Raw genomic sequence first — 20299 nt, forward strand, 5'->3', positions numbered from 1 at the left:
TTTGTTGTCTTTTCCTAGCGCTACCTCGCACACATGAGGGGGAGGGGGATGTTATTTCCATTTGTGGCGAGGTGGCGATGGGAATGAATAAAGGCAGACGGTATGAATTGTGTGCATGTGTATATATGTATATGTCTGTGTGTGTATATATATGTGTACATTGAGATGTATGGGTATGTATATTTGCATGTGGGGATGTGTATGTATATACATGTGTATGGGGGTGGGTTGGGCCATTTCTTTCGTCTGTTTCCTTGCGCTACCTCGCAAACGCGAGAGACAGCGACAAAGGAAAATAAAATATAAATAATTTTATTATACTTTGTCGCTATCTCCTGGATTAGCAAGGCAGCGCAAGAAAACAGACGAAAGAATGGCCAAACCCACCCACATACACATGTATATACATAAACGCCCACACATGCACATATGCATACCCCTACATTTCAACATATACATACATATACATACACAGACATATACATACATACACATGCACATATCCATACGTGCTGCATTCATCCATTCCCACCGCCACCCTGCCACACATGAAATGACACCTCCCTCCCCCCCGCATGCACACGAGGTAGCGCTAGGAAAGGACAACAAAGACTACATTCGTCCACACTCACACTCTAGCTGTCATGTGTAATGCACCGAAAGCACAGATCTCTTTCCACATCCAGGCCCCACAGAACATTCCATGGTTTACCCCAGGTGCGTCACATGCCCTGGTTCAATCCAATGACAGCACGTCCAACCCGGTATACTATTCCTTGCACTCCTTTCACCCTCTTGTATGTTCAGTCCCTGATCACTCAAAATCTTTTTCACTTCATCCTTCCACCTCCAATTTGGTCTCACACTTCTTGTTCCCTCCATCTCTGACATACATATCCTTTTTGTCAATCTTTCCTCACCCATTCTCTCCATGTGACCAAACCACTTCAATACACCCTCTTCTGCTCTCTCAACCACACTCTTTTTATTACCACACATCTCTCTTACCCTTTCATTACTTACTCGATCAAACCACCCCACACCAAATATTGTCCTCAAACATCTCAATTCCCACACATCTACCCTCCTCTGCACAACCCTATTAATCGCCCATGCCTTACAACCATACAACATTGTTGGAACCACTATTCCTTCAAACATACCCATTTCTGCTCTCCGAGATAACGTTCTCACCTTCCACACATTCTTCAATGCTCCTAGAACCTTCGCCCCCTCCCCCATCCTGTGAATCGCTTCCACTTCCATGGTTCCATCCACTGCCAGATCCACTCCCAGATATCTAAAACACTTCACTTCCTCTTTTTCACTTCACATTTACTTTCAGCTTTCTTCTTTCATACACTTTACCAAACTCAGTCACCAGCTTCTGCAGTTTCTCACCTGAATCAGCCACCAGCGCTGTATTATCAGCGAACAACAACTGACTCACTTCCCAAGCCCTCTCCTCTACAACAGACTGCATACTTACCCCTCTCGCCAAAACTCTTACATTCACCTCCCTAACAGCCCCATCCATAAACAAATTAAACAACCATGGAGACATCATGCATCCTTGCCGCAAACCTACATTCACTAGGAACCAATCACTTTCTTCCTACTCGTACACATACCTTACATCCTCGATAAAAACTTTTCACTGCTTCTAGCAACTTACCTCCCACACCATATACTCTTACTACCTTCCACAGAGCATCTCTATCAACTCTATCATATGCCTTCTCCAGATCCATAAATGCTAAATACAAATCCATCTGTTTTTCTAAGTATTTCTCACATACATTCTTCAAGGCAAACACCTGATCCACACATCCTCTACCACTTCTGAAACCATACTGATCTTTCCCAATCTGATGCTCTGTACATGCCTTGACCCCTCTCAAAAATATCTCAGAAAATTAGTATCAGAGGGGGAACAGCTACATAGCAAACAAAAGAATGATGCAAGCAATGTCATCTGATGAAAAGTAGTGAGAGTCAAGGGCAAAACATTCAATGTATACACAGTGAATTGCATTCTTATACACTTTTTCTTCATAGTATTCCTGAGTTAATAATTACTTAAATATTCACAAATTAACAAACAACAGGAGGTACAGTTCCAACAGTTATGTATCCAGTAAAGGAAAGATAGTGAATGTCAACTCTGCCATGCACCCATGGCAAAATGTCAATCATATGATAGTTACATAAAATGGTAAAATGCTTTTACAGCTGTGGTGGGGGTGTTGTGGTTTTGGTACATTACATATGACAGCTAGAGAATAAATGACAGCGAATGAGGCTTTTTCTTCTATTCCTGGTGCTACTTCGCTAACAAGGGAAATGAAGAACAAGTATAAAAGAAACATATTCTTCTACAAAGTTCTCAGCGGAAGGTTCTTACCTAACTCTCAAACTAACAAACATATAGATAATCATTAAAATAATGGATAAAATGTTAGTGAAAAATACCAGATATGTTGATGAGGGCTTTTCTTCCTTGCTAATGAATGCCCTTGCTTGAATTCTTTTCCAAGAAAAGCAAGTCTCATTCACAAAGCACTTGTTGAGGTGTGTAACCAATAATTTTCAGGAAATACACAAGTATTAAGGGTTGAAAACCATGGATAAACTTGCAGAAACAAGCATTCATCTGATCAGTTTTTTACTAGTAGGTGGAATATGATCTGAAACGTGCTTCACCGGTTGATGAGATTGAGCTGGATAGTATTTTGCCATAACACCATTAAAATATGCAGAATAAATACCCAAACAGCTTCGAGCAGATTATCTAAAACATTTTGAATACAGAGGCAGATTAGTGAGAACTACCAACAGACTTGGCTATAACCATGAATTTCCACCCAGTACTTAACCTCCTTTGCATCTTTACTTCAAGGGAGAAAGCCTTAAAGCTTGTAATTCCAGGAGTATCTTTAACATTTCTTCCAGCTATGTTGAAATATCTACAATTGATGTAAATGTGGAAACTAATGGGAATGCAGAGAACTCAAACATTTTTTACCAGTTGGTAGGATACTAACTGAATGGTAGTCTGTTGTGACATCATTAGAATATGCAGAATAAGTGCACAAATATTCTAATGGTATATTTCATTAAAAGAAAGTATTCTCTTAGACATGAAAAATTTCTTTTTTCTTTCACGCTTGATCACCATTCCCCATGTTAGTGAGCAAGCACCAGGAACACACGAAGAAAGACTATATCTGCTTACATAAATTCTCAAGTTGTCATGCGTAATGCACTGAAACCACACACACCTACCTACATCCAAGCCCCACAGCCCTTTCCCTGTTTATGCCAAACATTTCACATGCCCTGGTTCAGTCCTTTAAGAGTGCATCAACCCCAGTATACCATATCAATCCAATTCACTTTATCCCATGCATGCCTTTCACTCTGCTACATGTTCAGACCCCAATCACTGAAATTCGAATTCCCTCCATCCATCCTTCTATCTCCGATTTAGTCATCCCATTCTCCTTGTTCCCTCCACTTCTGACCCATACATCCTCTTTGTCAACCTTTCCTCACCCATTCTCTCCATAGGTACAAACCATTTCAACCTACCCTCTTCTGCTCTCTCAAGGACATTCTTTTCATTACCATACATCTCCCTTACCTTGTCATTACTTAATTGGTCAAAGCACTTCACACCTCATACTGTCCTCAAACACTTCATTTCCAACACATTTACCCTCCTAAGCACAACTCCACACATAAAAAATACAAAGGTTAAAAATGTTTGTTCTTTCCAATTTTGTCTTATGTCAGTACAACATACTCTAATTCCAAAATGTCAAAAGATAATTCCCTACAACTTGAGGCCCTGGTGTAACAAAATTCATGCAATAAATCAAACCACACGATAAAAGTGAATGTCACTGCATAAATGCTACAAAAACAGAAAAGTTTCAAGCTTTTCCAGAAATGAGATTTATACCTGTGGCACTATAAATATGCACCTCCTGTCAACAAATGTATTCCAATACACATAAAAGCAAAAATGCATAAACAAAACAAATCATCATCAAATTATACTCAATGCTCATCACTGCCCAGCAAGCAATACCCATCCTGGGGGATCACCCATCCTGGGGATCCCTGACTTAAGAGCATTTGACCTACAAACACCTGTACTGTACTAACAAACAAGTTCCAAAAACCAATATCTAATTCCTAGTCTGCCATACAATCAATTACTCATACTTATGAACAATAGAACTGCATCTTTTTCATAAGTGTAGCTTATTATGGTGTTTTATTAACTACATTCACTTTAGAACACATTACTGCAGTCAGGTATTTATTTACTTATTTATTTTGCTTTGTTGCTGTCTCCCACATTAGCGAGGTAGCGCAAGGAAACAGACAAAAGAATGGCCCAACCCACCCACATACACATATATATACATACACGACCACACACGCAAATAAACATACCTATACATCTCAACGTATACATATATAAACATTTATTCATTTATTTATTTTGCTTTGTCGGTCTCCCGTGTTTGCAAGGTAGCACAAGGAAACAGACAAAAGAAATGGCCTAACCCACCCCCATACACATGCACATACATACACGTCCACACACGCAAATATACATACCTATACATCTCAATGTACACATATATATATACACACAGACATATACATATATACACATGTACATAATTCATACTGTCTGCCTTTATTCATTCCATTGCCAACCCGCCACACATGAAATAACATCCCCCTCCCCCCTCATGTGCGCGAGGTAGCGCTAGGAAAAAGACAACAAAGGCCACTTTTGTTCACACTCAGTCTCTAGCTGTCATATAATAATGCACCGAAACCACAGCTCCCTTTCCATATCCAGGCCCCACAGAACTTTCCATGATTTACCCCAGACGCTTCACATGCCCTGGTTCAATCCATTCACAGCATGTCGACCCCGGTATACCACATCATTCCAATTCACTCTATTCCTTGCACGCCTTTCACCCTCCTGCATGTTCAGGCCCCAATCACTCAAAATCTTTTTCACTCCATCTTTCCACCTCCAATTTGGTATCCCACTTCTCCTCGTTCTCTCCACCTCTGACACATATATCCTCTTGGTCAATCTTTCCTCACTCATTCTCTCCATGTGACCAAACCATTTCAAAATACCCTCTTCTGCTCACTCAACCACACTCTTTTTATTACCCCACATCTCTCTTACCCTATTATTACATACTCGATCAAACCACCTCACACAACATATTGTCCTGAAACATCTCATTTCCAGCACATCCACCCTCCTCCGCACAACTCTATCCATAACCCACGCCTCGCAACCATATAACATTGTTGGAACCACTATTCCTTCATACATACTCATTTTTGCTTTCTGAGATAATGTTCTCGACTTCCACATATTCTTCAACGCTCCCAGAACTTTCACCCCCTCCCCCACCCTATAATTCACTTCTGCTTCCATGGTTCCATCCGCTGCCAAATCCACTCCCAGACATCTAAAACACTTCACTTCCTCCAGGTTTTCTCCCTTCAAAGTTATCTCCCAATTGACTTGTCTCTCAACCCTATTGAACCTAATAACCTTGCTCTTATTCACATTTAATCTCAGCTTTCTTCTTTCACACACTTTACCAAACTCAGTCACCAGCTTCTGCAGTTTCTCACACAAATCAGCCACCAGCGCTGTATCATCAGCGATTAGCAACTGACTCACTTCCCAAGCTCTCTCATCCACAAGTATAAGTATTAACCCTATTCTTAAGCATTTGTTTATATTTTTAAAATCATGAACAAAAATAACATACAATCAGGGTCAAGGAACCAAATCTGTCCATTATCCAGGGAACCCCTGTACATAACTCATTCATTCATCCAAAGCAGAATGATAAGTTAATCATAAATGTAAATAATTCCCAATACTTACTTCATCTAAAAATGCTTTGCGCTGAAATTTGTACAGTAAAACAAAATACAAATCAACAAAGTGATTGTGATCTTCAGCTGTATATAGAGGAACCTCCATTCCCTCAGATCTTAGACGTATACATCTGTAAAGAAAAAGAACCCATGAATATCACCAATGAATATCGAGTCACTACAAACATGGGGAAACAGGATATGAAGAGGAACAAAGAAATTGAAAAGACTGGAGTAGACATGGTATGTGAAAATCCAAAACTTTTCTATAAATTCATCAGGAGTTAGTTGTCAGTTCAGGGACAGCTAATCAGGCTAAGGGATTAAGAAGGAAAATTTATAGAGGATGGTGTCAGGCATGTGAGGAATTAAATAATAAGTTCAGAAGTGTTTTCACTGTGGAAGAAAATGCAGTTCCAACACCAATGAGATGAAATGAGGAGATTTTGGAGTACAGACTGGTCTCAGTAACGAGTGTGCTTTGTATGATTCTGGAAAAGATCACCAGATAGTAAGGGGATAACATTCTATGGAGGAGACATTTCCTAAGTAAGAGACAACACAGTTTTAGCAAAATGAGCTCACGTGTACCTAATCTCTTAAGAGTTTTGTAAGAGAGTGAGCTCAGTCCTAGATAAGTGGGAAGACTGAGTGGATTGCCTAATCTGGATGGCCAGAAGGCATATGACACTGTACAACATACAAAGCTGATTATGAAGCTGGATCACCAAGCACGAATAAGGGGATAAATCCTACAATCAACATATCATCTCAGCGGGAAGGAACAAAGGACGCATGTTAATGGAGCCATTTCCACATGGGTTGAGGTGACCAGCCTGAAAGTATGACATCCTACTTGAAATGTTTGCATATGATGCAAAGGTCATCAAGGAAGGGAAAGTGAGGGGGATTCCATCAGCTTACAAGGGTACCTACACAGACTCCAAATTTGGTTTGAAGCATGGTTAATGAAATTAATCCAAACAAGTGTAATGTATTGAGGATGAGACAAAGCAAAAGACAGCCTCAATATATCATTTCCTTGCAGGAATTAAGCTTCAAGATTCTGTGTGAGAAAGACTTGAGAGTTAACATCATCCCTAACCTGTCACCAGATTCCTACATTACGAGAACTGTTAATGAGAAAAACTGTCTGCTGGCATATATCAAAACTAGCCTTCAAGTACATGGATAAGGTAATTATACATATGGCTGAAACTTGAATATATTTCTCAAGTTGTCACTGCCCCTGAAGAAGCACAAAGAGTTCATACAGAAGATCCAGAGGAAAGCAACAGAGATGGTACCAGAATTGAGAGAGGTAAGCTACTGAGAAAGACTGGTGGCCTAAAATTTACCCATCCTGGAAGAAAAAAGACTGAGAGTTACACCCTTAATGTTTTTAAAAGCTTGACGATGTGGACAGTGGACAGTTCTTTGAGTGATGCAGGGTTAGAGAAACCAGAGGACACAACATAAAATTAAGCAACTTATATACTTATTTTTTTTTTTTTTCATACTATTCACCATTTCCCGCGATAGCGAGGTAGCGTTAAGAACAGAGGACTGGGCCTCTGAGGGAATATTCTCACCTGGCCCCCTTCTCTGTTCCTTCTTTTGGGGGGAAAAAAAAAAAAAAAAAAAAAAAAACGAGAGGGGAGGATTTCCAGCCCCCCGCTCCCTTCCCTTTTAGTCGCCTTCTACGACACGCAGGGAATACGTATATACTTATATACAGATGTAATGAACAGAAAAGATTGAATGAGGACATGGCTAATGCAAACAGAATATATAATTTAAGAGGTATTTTAAAGATGGGATCCCCAAAAGTGTAAAACTCCCTCCCCATATGAAAAAAAGGGTGAAAACAAAAACAAAATAATAATGACCGCTAGTCCAAACCAGTGGACATGGCCAACTTTCTGAGTGCTGCGGGAGACTTATTAGGATTTACAGGACCCCTTGGGTATGAAGTAAGTATATTAGTGCTATACATGGAATCCTGTGTATATGCACCAGGCTATATTGGTGTAAACTTTGTCTTTACTAATACATGGAATCCTGTGTATATGCACCATGCTATATTGGTGTAAACTTTGTCTTTACTAATAAAGTGAGTTTTCTTTTTTTCTGATGCTGGTGCATACTGCATACTTCTCTTTCAGTTGGTCAACTGCCTCAGTTATAGCTCTTTCTGTTATGCTTATATCTGATAGTGCATATTCATCAAATCTATAAAATATTTCATTTTCAATTCCTCCATTCTCTCATGCTTAGCAAATAATGACATTTAGCATATTTTTCTAGAACCCTATACATAATAGTCACCTTCTTCAACATGTCTAATCTCTGATATTTTTGTTCTTTTCTATATTCATTTATGCAAGAGATACTTTTGGATTTCTATACATGCTTTAAATGAGTTTTTCATCATCTGACCTTTGTTCTTTTCTATAAAACAACTTTCTTTTACTGTCAGCATTTCTTACTCTTTTTTCTTCCAATTGCTCCATTCTCATTCTTGTTGCATTACTTACTTTTCCTTCCATTTCTATACCTAAGGAGGCATGTAAAGACATAGATTATTGGGGACTCTTTAACTGTGGTGATCCCTTTGATGGGAGGCCTTGAAATTAATTCTAGGAAATAATCTTTGCTCTTTTCCATTAATTGATTTGGCCCTAGTTTGAGTATTTTGTTGAGAGAGAGAGAGAGAGAGAGAGAGAGAGAGAGAGAGAGAGAGAGAGAGAGAGAGAGAGAGAGAGAGAGATAGAGAGTGTGTGTGTGTGTGTGTGTGTGTGTGTGTGTGTGTGTGTGTGTGTGTGTGTGTGTGTGTGTGTGTGTGTCAAGCTACTAAGAAGATTGCCAGGCTGAGGAACAAATTAAATCTTACGAGAGCCAGCTAAATGATGTGAATCTATTTTGCTTACAAAAGAGGTGAAGAGGGAATCTAATACAAGTACTCAAAATTATCAAAGGCTTTGATAATCACTACTGAACAAATCACTTTTGATTTGATTTGTCTGATTTCACTCATAGTAGCATATAAAAAATTGTGGGCAATCATTTCACCTTGAATGAAGAGAAGTACATTTCCTTTGATGGAATGATTTACCAAATAGGGTGGTTGAAAGCATTCCTGTAGATATGTATAAGGATTGACTTGATAAATACTTCTCTTCAAGTCCACAACTTACAAGATTTGTGTCACCTTAGACACACTGACAGTTTGCTGGTCATTCTCTTTGAATTATCTGTATGCATTCTAACTTCTACCCTACTCTTTAAGTTTCTGATACCTTCCACTATCACGACAGCCTTGTAAGGACTTAGTGGTCTGTTACCATTTGAATTCCTTTGCATTTGTATACTGATATTATTTTCAACATCTTGATATCTTTCTCTAATACGAAATTTTGTCTTGTGTGTCACCAATTTTGTAATCAGTTGCTTTATACTCTGGTAGAAAGCAATTGTGCTTGTTTTTGCAATGCTTATACTGAGATCATTCAGTTTGTGTTCTCTTCTAAAATATTTGCATTTGTCTGAATAGAAACTTAAGTTGTTTTTAAAACTTTCAACTCATTTCATTCTTATAGTTTTTATCTGTCTCTACTTTATAAACTGTACACACTTATATAAAGTTCTGATCTTCAGTGTCTACTTTGGAGCTATATCATTTGTAATATCAAATCAATGGTGGTGTTTTTTTTTTTTTTTTTTTTTTATACTTTGTCGCTGTCTCCCGCATTTGCGAGGTACCGCAAGGAAACAGACGAAAGAAATGGCCCAACCCCCCCCCCATACACATGTACATACACACGTCCACACACGCAAATATACATACCTACACAGCTTTCCATGGTTTACCCCAGACCCTTCACATGCCTTGATTCAATCCACTGACAGCACGTCAACCCCTGTATACCACATCGCTCCAATTCACTCTATTCCTTGCCCTCCTTTCACCCTCCTGCATGTTCAGGCCCCGATCACACAAAATCTTTTTCACTCCATCTTTCCACCTCCAATTTCGTCTCCCTCTTCTCCTCGTTCCCACCACCTCCGACACATATATCCTCTTGGTCAATCTTTCCTCACTCATTCTCTCCATGTGCCCAAACCATTTCAAAACACCCTCTTCTGCTCTCTCAACCACGCTCTTTTTATTTCCACACATCTCTCTTACCCTTACGTTACTTACTCGATCAAACCACCTCACACCACACATTGTCCTCAAACATCTCATTTCCAGCACATCCATCCTCCTGCGCACAACTCTATCCATAGCCCACGCCTCGCAACCATACAACATTGTTGGAACCACTATTCCTTCAAACATACCCATTTTTGCTTTCCGAGATAATGTTCTCGACTTCCACACATTTTTCAAGGCTCCCAAAATTTTCGCCCCCTCCCCCACCCTATGATCCACTTCCGCTTCCATGGTTCCATCCGCTGACAGATCCACTCCCAGATATCTAAAACACTTCACTTCCTCCAGTTTTTCTCCATTCAAACTCACCTCCCAATTGACTTGACCCTCAACCCTACTGTACCTAATAACCTTGCTCTTATTCACATTTACTCTTAACTTTCTTCTTCCACACACTTTACCAAACTCAGTCACCAGCTTCTGCAGTTTCTCACATGAATCAGCCACCAGCGCTGTATCATCAGTGAACAACAACTGACTCACTTCCCAAGCTCTCTCATCCCCAACAGACTTCATACTTGCCCCTCTTTCCAGGACTCTTGCATTTACCTCCCTAACAACCCCATCCATAAACAAATTAAACAACCATGGAGACATCACACACCCCTGCCGCAAACCTACATTCACTGAGAACCAATCACTTTCCTCTCTTCCTACACGTACACATGCCTTACATCCTCGATAAAAACTTTTCACTGCTTCTAACAACTTGCCTCCCACACCATATATTCTTAATACCTTCCACAGAGCATCTCTATCAACTCTATCATATGCCTTCTCCAGATCCATAAATGCTACATACAAATCCATTTGGTGTTATCTCTGGTTAACCTACACAAAATCTGAATTAAATCAAATGTCTCACATTTGGCTAACAGTTTGTTTAACTACTTTCTTTCATCTATTAATGCCTTGTTATCTTTCTTTGACAAGAAAATAGTGAAATTGGAAAAAATGTAGCTTAGACATTGAAACTTATTGATTTTTTTTTTTTTTTTTTTGTCGCTGTCTCCTGTGTTTGCGAGGTAGCACAAGGAAACAGACGAAAGAAATGGCCCAACCCACCCCCATACACATGTATATACATACGTCCACACACGCAAATATACATACCTACACAGCTTTCCATGGTTTACCCCAGACGCTTCACATGCCCTGATTCAATCCACTGACACCACGTCAACCCCGGTATACCACATCGATCCAATTCACTCTATTCCTTGCCCTTCTTTCACCCTCCCGCATGTTCAGGCCCCGATCACACAAAATCTTTTTCACTCCATCTTTCCACCTCCAATTTGGTCTCCCACTTCTCCTCGTTCCCTCCACCTCCAACACATATATCCTCTTGGTCAATCTTTCCTCACTCATTCTCTCCATGTGCCCAAACCATTTCAAAACACCCTCTTCTGCTCTCTCAACCACGCTCTTTTTATTTCCACACATCTCTCTTACCCTTACGTTACTTACTCGATCAAACCACCTCACACCACACATTGTCCTCAAACATCTCATTTCCAGCACATCCATCCTCCTGCGCACAACTCTATCCATAGCCCATGCCTTACAACCATACAACATTGTTGGAACCACTATTCCTTCAAACATACCCATTTTTGCTTTCCGAGATAAGCTTATTGATACAGTGGTTAAATTGATGAGTTCTACTATTGACGTTTGTGTAAATAAATTATACATTTCCCTTTTCCATAGCCAGAGGTTGAACCATTATGTGACATTCATTTTTTCATTTCATTTCAAACTAGAAGTTTCAGTTTTCTAAATTGTTTCTTACATTTTTCATATGTATATATATGTATATGTGTGTGTGTGTGTGTATATGTGCGTATGTGTGTGTATATATATATGTATATATATATATATATATTTATCCCTGGGGTTAGGGGAGAAAGAATACTTCCCACGTATTCCCTGCGTGTCGTAGAAGGCGACTATAAGGGGAGGGAGCGGGTGGCTGGAAATCCTCCCCTCGCGTTTTTTTTTTTAATTTTCCAAAAGAAGGAACAGAGAAGGGGGCCAGGTGAGGATATTCCCTCTAAGGCCCAGTCCTCTGTTCTTAAAGCTACCTCACTAATGCGGGAAATGGCGAATAGTATGAAAGAAAAAAAAAATATATATATATTATACCTGGGGATAGGGGTGAAAGAATACTTCCCACGCATTCCTCGTGTGTCGTAGAAGGCGACTAGAGGGGACGGGAGCAGGGGGCCAGAAATCCTCCTTGTATTTTTTAACTTTCTAAAATGGGAAACAGAAGGAGTCACACGGGGAGTGCTCATCCTCCTCGAAGGCTCAGACTGGGGTGTCTAAATGTGTGTGGATGTAACCAAGATGAGAAAAAAGGCGTGATAGGTAGTATGTTTGAGGAAAGGAACCTGGATGTTTTGGCTCTGAGTGAAACGAAGCTCAAGGGTAAAGGGGAAGATTGGTTTGGGAATGTCTTGGGAGTAAAGTCAGGGGTTTGTGAGAGGACAAGAGCAAGGGAAGGAGTAGGACTACTCATGAAACAGGAGTTGTGGGAGTATGTGATAGAATGTAAAAAAGTAAATTCTCGATTAATATGGGTAAAACTGAAAGCTGATGGAGAGAGATGGGTGATTATTGGTGCATATGCACCTGGGCATGAGAAGAAAGATCATGAGAGGCAAGTGTTTTGGGAGCAGCTGAATGAGTGTGTTAGTGGTTTTGATGCACGAGACCGGGTTATAGTGATGGGTGATTTGAATGCAAAGGTGAGTAATGTTGCAGTTGAGGGAATAATTGGTATACATGGGGTGTTCAGTGTTGTAAATGGAAATGGTGAAGAGCTTGTAGATTTATGTTCTGAAAAAGGACTGGTGATTGGGAATACCTGGTTTAAAAAGCGAGATATACATAAGTATACGTATGTAAGTAGGAGAGATGGCCAGAGAGCGTTATTGGATTACGTGTTAATTGACAGGCATGCGAAAGAGAGACTTTTGGATGTTAATGTGCTGAGAGGTGCAACTGGAGGGATGTCTGATCATTATCTTGTGGAGGCTAAGGTGAAGATTTGTATGGGTTTTCAGAAAAGAAGAGTGAATGTTGGGGTGAAGAGGGTGGTGAGAGTAAGTGAGCTTGGGACGGAGACTTGTGTGAGGAAGTACCAGGAGAGACTGAGTACAGAATGGAAAAAGGTGAGAACAATGGAAGTAAGGGGAGTGGGGGAGGAATGGGATGTATTTAGGGAATCAGTGATGACTTGCGCAAAAGATGCTTGTGGCATGAGAAGAGTGGGAGGTGGGTTGATTAGAAAGGGTAGTGAGTGGTGGGATGAAGAAGTAAGATTATTAGTGAAAGAGAAGAGAGAGGCATTTGGACGATTTTTGCAGGGAAAAAATGCAATTGAGTGAGAGATGTATAAAAGAAAGAGACAGGAGGTCAAGAGAAAGGTGCAAGAGGTGAAAAAGAGGGCAAATGAGAGTTGGGGTGAGAGAGTATCATTAAATTTTAGGGAGAATAAAAAGATGTTCTGGAAGGAGGTAAATAAAGTGCGTAAGACAAGGGAGCAAATGGGAACTTCAGTGAAGGGCGCAAATGGGGAGGTGATAACAAGTAGTGGTGATGTGAGAAGGAGATGGAGTGAGTATTTTGAAGGTTTGTTGAATGTGTTTGATGATAGAGTGGCAGATATAGGGTGTTTTGGTCGAGGTAGTGTGCAAAGTGAGGGGGTTAGGGAACATGATTTGGTAAACAGAGAAGAGGTAGTAAAAGCTTTGCGGAAGATGAAAGCCGGTAAGGCAGCAGGTTTGGATGGTATTGCAGTGGAATTTATTAAAAAAGGGGATGACTGTATTATTGACTGGTTGGTAAGGTTATTTAATGTATGTATGACTCATGGTGAGGTGCCTGAGGATTGGCGGGATGCGTGCATAGTGCCATTGTACAAAGGCAAAGGGGATAAGAGTGAGTGCTCAAATTACAGAGGTATAAGTTTGTTGAGTATTCCTGGTAAATCATATGGGAGGGTATTGATTGAGAGGGTGAAGGCATGTACAGAGCATCAGATTGGGGATGAGCAGTGTGGTTTCAGAAGTGGTAGAGGATGTGTGGATCAGGTGTTTGCTTTGAAGAATGTTTGTGAGAAATACTTAGAAAAGCAAATGGATTTGTATGTAGCATTTATGGATCTGGAGAAGGCATATGATACAGTTGATAGAGATGCTCTGTGGAAGGTATTAAGAATATATGGTGTGGGAGGCAAGTTGTTAGAAGCAGTGAAAAGTTTTTATCGAGGATGTAAGGCATGTGTACGTGTAGGAAGAGAGGAAAGTGATTGGTTCTCAGTGAATGTAGGCTTGCGGCAGGGGTGTGTGATGTCTCCATGGTTGTTTAATTTGTTTATGGATGGGGATGTTAGGGAGGTAAATGCAGAGTTTTGGAAAGAGGGGCAAGTATGAAGTCTGTTGGGGATAAGAGAGCTTGGGAAGTGAGTCAGTTGTTGTTCGCTGATGATACAGCGCTGGTGGCTGATTCATGTGAGAAACTGCAGAAGCTGGTGACTGAGTTTGGTAAAGTGTGTGAAAGAAGAATGTTAAGAGTAAATGTGAATAAGAGCAAGGTTATTAGGTACAGTAGGGTTGGGGGTCAAGTCAATTGGGAGGTAAGTTTGAATGGAGAAAAACTGGAGGAAGTAAAGTGTTTTAGATATCTGGGAGTGGATCTGGCAGCGGATGGAACCATGGAAGCGGAAGTGAATCATAGGGTGGGGGAGGGGGCGAAATTCCTGGGAGCCTTGAAGAATGTGTGGAAGTCGAGAACATTATCTCGGAAAGCAAAAATGGGTATGTTTGAAGGAATAGTGGTTCCAACAATGTTGTATCGTTGCAAGGCGTGGGCTATGGATAGAGTTGTGCGCAGGAGGATGGATGTGCTGGAAATGAGATGTTTGAGGACAATGTGTGGTGTGAGGTGGTTTGATCGAGTAAGTAACGTAAGAGTAAGAGAGATGTGAGGAAATAAAAAGAGCATGGTTGAGAGAGCAGAAGAGGGTGTTTTGAAATGGTTTGGGCACATGGAGAGAATGAGTGAGGAAAGATTGACCAAGAGGATATATGTGTCGGAGGTGGAGGGAACGAGGAGAAGTGGGAGACCAAATTGGAGGTGGAAAGATGGAGTGAAAAAGATTTTGTGTGATCGGGGCCTGAACATGCAGGAGGGTGAAAGGAGGGCAAGGAATAGAGTGAACTGGATCGATGTGGTATACCGGGGTTGACATGCTGTCAGTGGATTGAATCAGGGCATGTGAAGCGTCTGGGGTAAACCATGGAAAGCTGTGTAGGTATGTATATTTGCGTGTGTGGACGTATGTATATACATGTGTATGGGGGTGGGTTGGGCTATTTCTTTCGTCTGTTTCCTTGCGCTACCTCGCAAACGCGGGAGACAGCGACAAAAAAAAAAAAAAAAATCTTTCTTAAAATTCAAATTTGCATAAACCTTCTATACCACTTCTTTCCCATTCCATGAAATCAAAACTGATGTCACAAGACCAAATTACTGTTGATTCTAGCTTGGGTGGTGAGTCAGTTCCCATCAGATGTAAGTGAGAAACTGCAAAAGGTAATTTCCAAGTTTGAGAGAGTGAGAATAGAGAAAGCTGAGAATTAATGCAAATAATGGTAAGGTTAATAAGTTTAGCATGGAGAAATAGAGACTGGCTGGAGTGTAAGTCTGAATGGAGAGAACCTGGAAGAAGTGGATTGCTTTCGATACCTGAAGGCGGATATGGCAGCTGAAGTAAGTCACAGGGTAGGTGAGGGGAATGGGCTCAATGAGGAATGTTTAGGGAGAGAGGTCACCATCTGTCAGGGTAAAGCTGGGTAGGTTTGACAGTACATTAGTCCGACTGAATGATGCATCAATAAGCGGCATGGGCCCTACATAAAAAGAAGACATAAGTAGAGAAAACAGTGGATGTGTTGGAAATTAAATGTATGAGGAAAATATATTAAGCAGTGAGAGGAGGCTTGATTGAAAAAGAAATGATAGGGTAAGAAAGAGGTGTAGTGGTAAGACAAGTATGTATGAAATGATTTAGCCACAACAGAGAAGATACAGTATCTGCAAAAAACCTTGTTGCCCCCATATATTTACAAATGCAATGTTACACTTACACTTTAGTACTCATCTCTCCTCTGGCTTCAATTACCATCAGCAGATGTCTGGGCATGAAACTGGCAATGTTACTAAAGTAATCTGGGTCCATGTTTTGGGTCCATAAGGTTTTTGATCTACATATCTATATCTCTGATGCCCATTACCTCCAAGAACTTCCATCAAGTGGGTGGCCACAGCAAAAGTCTACTTATCCCTGTCCTTACTCCTTACATGCCTCCCTCACATATACCATTCCACACATTCTTCCACCATTTCTCTCCCTCCATTACTCTTCCACTTTAAATCACCATGTCACAGGTGATCTTCCTCTCACACCAACCCCTTTATTTGTACTATCATATCCTTTCCATGTAAACTCTCAGTCTTGTGTTCTTTCCACATTCCCAAAACGCCTCAAAGTGTTATGCTTCATCACTCTACCACTCCACAATTCATTCCTTTTGCATTCCCTGCCATAACATATCTCACATACACCCTTTCACTTCTCTCTTCATTCCATTTAGTCATACCATATGCTCCTCCAAAACAGCTCACTTTGACAGCCTGGATTCTTGACCTCTGTAACTCAATCAATGTCCATGTTTGGCTGCATGGGTGAGAGTTGGTTGGATCATGCTGTCCTTTAATCCTTTATTCATTTCCATACTTACACTTCTACCCTTCATTATTCTATTCTATCAAGGGATCCAGTGACTCTTCTACCCTGTACTGCTATATCCAATCTCTCCTTCCATATCACCAAACTTATCCGAGATAGCTTCTGAATACTTAAATTCTCACACCTCTTCCAGTCTTTCTCCCCTAATATCTATAACACAGCTCCATGCACTTTCTTCTTTCATTCTATAGGTTCTTACAAGATCTATAATTTCAAACACCATTACTTTACTTTTACTCACATTTACCTTCAATCGCCTACGTTTGCTCACATCATAAGACATTTACAAGATTCTGCAAAAACTCTTCACTTTCAGAAAACAACACAGTATCATCCACAAACAGGCTTGTGACTTACTACCACACCTCACTGCTACACCCCATCTCTGCACCCATTCTCAAGTTATGCTTTTATCTCTCTTATCACTCCATCCATATATATGTTAAAAAGCCATGGTGACATTACACTGACCTGGCTCACCTACATATTTACTGAAACTTTCGTTCAACTATCCATACACCCTTACACACTAATTTGCTACTACGAAGATGGCTTTCACACCATCCAACAGTTGTCCCCCGAACCTATACATCCTTAACACATCCCTTTAAGCATTCCACACAAGTCTGTCATACGCTTTCTCCAGATCCATAAAAGCTGTATACAACTTCTTACCTTTTGCTAGATACTTTCCCACAAACATTTCCAAAACAAAAATCTAATCCTCACGTACCTACCTTTCCCAAAAACCCCATGCTCCTTAATTACTGTGTTCAGTCACTTCCATCACTCAATCAATCAACAGTTTTCTTGATATACTACACAGACTTATTCCCCTATAATTGCTATATTCATCTTTAGCACCTTTTCCTGTAAATAAAGGAACAATTACAGCTTTCACCCAATCCTCAGGCACAAGCCTTTGTTTCTACGCTTAATTACATATCATATACATCCACTCTATCACACTTTCTCCTCCATAATTCACCACTTCAGCTGTATTTCCATGTACTCGAGGTGTCTCATTATTGCCCTTTCTAATTCCCTTTTTGCTATAAGCTCTTGCACTTATATCCTCTTCCTTCCATCCTCCATACCCATGCATGTAACTGCTGCCTCATCTTCTCCAACATTCATCAGTTCTTCAAAACATTCTTTCCACCTTCCTTTCACATCCTCCTTTTGATTCAGCAACTCCCCTTCCTTACTTCTCACATTAATATTTCCACCCTTACATCCAACTCTTTCCTTTTTCACCTCCTTCCAGTACAATTTCTTATTTTCTCTAAACTTTTTACTTAACTTTCTTCCAAAACCTTCATCTTCTCTTTCTTTGCTTTCTTTTATCAGCTTCTTAACATTCCACTTACACATCTTATATTCTTCTCTCCCCTTTTGCTGGACTTCTGCTAGGACATTCCTTTCAAGCAATTTACCATATGCCATATACTTCTCTTCCACACCATTTCTTATCTTAGCCATCCAATATGAATTTTCCTTTTCATTCTTATATCTCACGACCTTGTATCTAAATAATAATCCTACAACCTTTAACTGTCTTTCTCCGAAAATCTGAAACACCTCATTCACACATGACTGCACCACTACATTTACTGCACTCCCATCTAAACTTTCAGTCACCCTCCTTTCATACACCTTCCTGCATTCTTTCTGTCTCATATCACTTGCCAACATTTCACCTCTCGTCTTCCATGCACCATTCCTCCTTTTCTCCCTGATCCTCACCACAAGAACAGCAAAATGGTCAGTCTCTAAAAAATCCTCTCACAACTCTAGCATCTAGCACAGCCTTTCTCAATCTTTCACCCACCACCAAAGAATCAATGAATGACAGCTAGATAGTGGATGTTAACAAATGTGGTCGTTCTTTGTCTGTTACTGGAGCTACCTCGCTTGGCAGAAAACAGTGAGCAAGTTTTAAATGTTTTTTATTATACATGAACACTTTCCTGTGTCAGCAAGGTGGCACCAGGAAACAGATAAAGAATGACCCATCCACTCATACAAACATTATTACTTACTTACTTATTATACATAATCGTTGTTTCCTGCGTCAGCGAGGCAACGCAAGGAAACAGACAAGGAATGGCCCATCCACTCATATACACATATATGTACATAAACACACACATATACATACATATACATACACATATGCAGATATCACATACATACACATGTACATATTCATACTTGCTTGCCTTCATCCATTCTCATCACTACCCTGCCCCACAGGAAAACAGCATCACCATCCCCTGCTTCAGCGAGGTAGTGTCCGGAATACAGACAAAACAAGGCCCTATTCGTTCACACTCAGTCTCCAGCTGTCATGTGTAATGCACCGAAAGCACAGCTCCCTATCCACATCCAGGCCCCACAGACCTTTCCATGGTTTACCTCAGATGCTTCACATGCCCTGGTTGACATCCACTGACAGCAGAATGACCCTGGTATACCACATTGTTCCAATTCACTCTATTCCTTGCACAAATCTCACCCTCTTGTATGGTTAGGCCCCAATCACTCAAAATCTTCTTCACTACACCCTTCCACTTCCAATTTGGTCTCCCGCTTCTCCTTGTTCCCTCCACCTCTGCCACATATATCCTCTTTGTCAACCTTTCCTCACTCATTCTCTCCATATGTCCAAACCATTTCAACACATCCGCTTCTGCTCTCTCAACCACACTCTTTTTATTACCACACATTACTTACTCGATCAAACCACCACACCACATGTCCTCAAACATTTCATTTCCAGCACATCCACCCTCCTCTGCACAACCCTATCAATAGCCTATGCCTTGCAACCATATAATATTGCTGGAACTACTATTCCTTCAATCAGCCATTTTTGCTCTCCAAGATAACATTCTCTCCTTCCACATATTCTTCATCATTCCCACACCCTTTGCCCTCTCCCCCACCCTGTGACTCATTTCTGCTTCCAAGTTTCCATTTGCTGCTAAGTCCACTTCCAGATGTCTAAAACACTTCACTTCCTCCAATTTTTTTCCATTCAAACTTACATCCCTATTAACTTGCCCCTCAACCCTGCTGAATCTAATAACCTTGCTCTTATTCATATTTACACTCAACTTTCTATCTTCTGTAAGTATTTAATAAACTACCCAAAATATATGTTAACACCACTGAGGGAGAAAATCAAGCAAGGAATGCAAAGATAATGAATTGTTGAGTGGTAGAGTGGGTGAAACACAATACTTTGGGATGATTTGGATATGTGGAAAGAATGCAAGATGGGGAATTTACAAGGAAAGAGTATGATGCTACACTTAAAG

The 20299-nt window shown here is 40.4% G+C and overlaps 1 protein-coding gene across 3 annotated transcripts in view; it reads right to left on the reverse strand.

The window, feature by feature from the left end:
• LOC139753873 (uncharacterized) overlaps nt 1–20299 on the reverse strand; it is a 140674-nt gene that overhangs the window by 75837 nt on the left and 44538 nt on the right. For all 3 annotated transcript variants that reach the window (XM_071670831.1, XM_071670829.1, XM_071670830.1), the window contains exon 4: nt 5948–6071. In XM_071670831.1, coding sequence (XP_071526932.1) covers nt 5948–6071 — 124 coding nt within the window. The remainder of the gene's footprint in view (nt 1–5947; nt 6072–20299) is intronic.

Source organism: Panulirus ornatus, chromosome 15, assembly GCF_036320965.1.
Source record: "Panulirus ornatus isolate Po-2019 chromosome 15, ASM3632096v1, whole genome shotgun sequence".
Classification (NCBI taxonomy): domain Eukaryota; kingdom Metazoa; phylum Arthropoda; class Malacostraca; order Decapoda; family Palinuridae; genus Panulirus; species Panulirus ornatus.